General features: G+C 39.9%; 1 protein-coding gene across 1 annotated transcript; it reads left to right on the forward strand.

The window, feature by feature from the left end:
- The first annotated feature begins 288 nt into the window (after nucleotides 1-288).
- On the forward strand, nucleotides 289-1,461 carry LOC121219050 (protein transport protein sec31-like). The gene is made up of 2 exons (XM_041096510.1): nucleotides 289-317; nucleotides 428-1,461. Exon 2 carries the CDS (start codon nucleotides 683-685, stop codon nucleotides 1,457-1,459), a length of 777 nt encoding a protein of 258 aa, XP_040952444.1. The 5' UTR covers nucleotides 289-317; nucleotides 428-682; the 3' UTR covers nucleotides 1,460-1,461.
- The last annotated feature ends 2,226 nt before the right edge of the window (nucleotides 1,462-3,687 follow it).

A 3,687-nucleotide genomic window follows, 5' to 3' on the forward strand; every position in this document is an offset into this window, starting at 1 on the left:
GCAACATTATATCGGGAGATGTGCGAGGCGACGCGACCGAGGAGAGCAAACATCGGACGTTGCCTGTCACTACTACAGTCATGGGCACGGTTTCGCTTTCCATTTCTACGTCCTTGAGTGAACCACCCATATACATTCCCACTCATAACGAGGTAAATTTTATTATATTACATTTTACAATTATTATGTAGATTTTTAAAAATAAAAGTATGCTAAAAATTTATTTAATTAGGTGGAACCATCCGACAAGTTATGCTCGATTACCGTCCTCTCTTGAAGATATACGGGTTCTATTAGACCAACAGTCGGAAGCAGAAGTAAGTATTATTGCAAATAGATATTTCCATACATTCGTTATTCAATTGATATTTAGTATTTAGTATTTAGTATTATGTATATAACTAATATTTCTATCATGTTCATATAGTTTCAATGGACACCATACGAGGATCCGGCAATTCGGGCAGTAATCCCGGAAGAGTTTTTACAAAATCCACAAGCTTGGCACGTGAAAGTCGTGTTGGTCAACTACGCAACCGTGGAGCCGCACCAAACAGACAGAGCGCTACGACAGTTTAGATGTAGACAACCGATTTCGGTGGTTCCTGAGGTGTTTGACGATCAACACAAAGTCGATCTTCGGCAATTGAATACGGATTGGCCGAGATACTGGTCTGAGTACATGGAAATGTGGGAAGATCAGTATGAATATCTACCTACTCGGGAACCAATCATCGTTCCGGAGTTATCGTGCGTTCCAGAATACATGCCATGGTTTAGGATCCATGGCAAGCCGTATTTACTGACTCCAGATGAGAGGCAGCGGCAAATACGTGTCGAGAGGGTAAGGCGCAGGCCTCTAAATCCAAGACGACAAGACGAAGGCAGCCCCTCAACGAGGCCCAGACATTCACTCGGCTCATCATCAGCGGCCATAAGATCACCAGGCCCAACGAGAGCACCGATGCAGTCACCCGACGCAGCAGTTCAACCGATGATACCCACGCAACTGCCTTTTCAGATGATGCCAGGTGCGTTTCCTAGCCCTTATATGTACCCTAACCCTTATATGTATCCTTTTCCGAGTCCTATGGCAGGTTGGAGCCAAATGCCCGGTTCAGCTCCATTTCTTGTTATGCCGAGCAGACCGCCGATGTATAGGCCAGCGGCACACGAGGGATCGCAAGGGGGGCTGTCGGGGAGCTCTCCTTTTTACCAATTCCCATCAACGTATGGGTTTCAAACACCGTCGCCGTTCTTGATGCAAACACCTCCACATACACTATTCTTTAAAGGTGGATCATCGTCCCAAGTCCGACAACCAGATGCCGAACCGAAAGAACCAAAATCCCCACCGGAGGAACAACAACTGCCGCCGGAAGCTAGAGAAAAGAGGAATCCAGCGCGTAACTGTCGACGGCCGCCATGTGGCACTGAATCCCCCGGGCATAAACATTGATTGTCGTATTTAAATTTATTTGTACAAATATTTTAAATATTTCTATATTATTTTATGTAAAAAAATAGAAATTTTTTGAGTTATTTTGATATTATTTGATGTAATAAAAACCCTAACCTAATTTAACCCTAAACCCTAACCTAAATTAATTTAAAACTCTAATCTAATTTAATTAAAAACCCTAAACCCTTAACTTAAAAACCCTAACCTTAACCTAATTTAATTAAAAACTCTAACCTAATTTAATTAAAAACCCTAAACCCTTAACTTAAAAACCCTAACCTTAACCTAATTTAATTAAAACCCTAACCTAATTTAATTAAAAACCCTAAACCCTTAATTAAAAACCCTAACCCTAACCTAATTTAATTAAAAACTCTAACCTAATTTAATTAAAAACCCTAAACTCTTAACTTAAAAACCCTAACCTTAACCAAAATTAATTAAAAACTCTAACCTAATTTAATTAAAAATCCTAACCTAATTTAATTAAAAACCCTAACCCTAACCTAATTTAATTAAAAACCCTAACCCTAACCTAATTTAATTAAAAACCCTAACCTAATTTTACATAATTTGATAATTTTACTAACCATTAATACAATTTTTTTGACTTAATAGTTTTACATTTACATAATGTTAGATTTGGAAAAATGTTTTGATTGGTACTAACAATTAATAATTTTATATAATTTGATAATTTTACTATCCATTAATACAATTTTTTGACTTAATACAATTTATCAATTAATAATTTCACAAACTTAATTTTTTTACAATTACATTCACCTATTGCGATTAGGACATGATCGACTTGTATGGCCTGGATTCCTACACCATCCACATAACTTCGTTTGACTAGCTGTTTTTCGGATATCCATATTGTTACGTATTCTAGTCGAGCAAGGTCGACCCTTTGGTTTGCGATGTAATTCTCTATCCGGTAACAGCTTAAAAGGAGCAAGAGATACGGGTGGCCACTTACGTTCATCTGGGACCGGTGGGAAAACGTGTCTCCATACGTTGTACATGTTTTCTAATTTGTACACTTCGTCCACATAACTCATCGGATCCAGACAGAGTTTCTGACAAGCTGCAATAACATGAGCGCATGGATAACGAAGTGCATCAAACATCCCACAGTCACAAGTCCTATTTCGCAAGTGTACACGATATTGCCAGCCAACAACACCTTGGTGCGGTCTGTCAAACTCTGTCATACGAAACCATAAATTGTCTCGATCGTGACACATTGTGTGCATGGTGTTTGCACTCACCTTGGCCTTGTTAATTTCTTAAACTACCTTACTGCACCATACATGGCCTCCCTGCATCTGGCCTGCATAACTTGCTACTCGCTTTGGAAATAGCGCCGCCAAACGAAAATATGTCTCTTGCACAACTGGTGTTATCAGTAGATGGCGCGTTCCTTTAAGAACAGAATTTATGCATTCTGTCAGGTTCGACGTCATATGGCCATATCGTAGGCCGTCGTCGTATGCTTGTGGCCACTGTTCGAAACGTATGTTACAAAGGTAGTTCGCCCCTTCTCCATTTTGGAATCGTAAAATTGCCAACATCTCGTGAAAACGATCTTTATTTATTTCATACCCTGACAATATAATATCATAGCGAATAATTTATACCACTTCTACCAATAAAACTAATTCAAATTGACAAACGAAATAACACAGATATAGACTAAATACCCATGTTCGTCACTTATCGTCGTTCGCTCTTAGATGGATATTGCCTGTAGTAGTTCGAAGCAATGTGTCTTAGGTAATATCTATGGTGTGTGCACTGCCATAAGCTTCCCTCTCGATCAAATGCAGCTAGTATACCGGCCCCCCGATCTGAAATAACACAGATATCAGGTTGGGGGCACACATGCCTCCTTAACCTAGAGAGAAAGAAATCTCAGTCATCAGACGACTCCCCCGGTGTTATTACAAATGCAATTGGAAGAATTCTCCCACCGCCATCTTGTGCCACTACAAGCAATAGCCGATGAGTATACCTACCGAACATAAAGGTACCGTCAATTTGTACCAACGGCTTGCAGTATGGAAATGGGTCTCGGTATTACTTAAAGATCCAAAACAGGCATTTGAACAATTGGCATCCACGTAGCAATCGGCCGTTGTAGTACGCATGTTTTGTTTCAAGGTCTGTGATGGCACCGGGAACGTATCTCTCTAGCACCTAACACCACTGCCATATTTCAT

This window comes from Gossypium hirsutum, chromosome D07 (genome assembly GCF_007990345.1).
Source record: "Gossypium hirsutum isolate 1008001.06 chromosome D07, Gossypium_hirsutum_v2.1, whole genome shotgun sequence".
NCBI classification, from domain to species: domain Eukaryota; kingdom Viridiplantae; phylum Streptophyta; class Magnoliopsida; order Malvales; family Malvaceae; genus Gossypium; species Gossypium hirsutum.

Bases quoted from the DNA above. Each gene is read 5' to 3' on its own strand.
- LOC121219050 (XM_041096510.1), top strand. From the start codon at position 683: ATGGAAATGTGGGAAGATCAGTATGAATATCTACCTACTCGGGAACCA.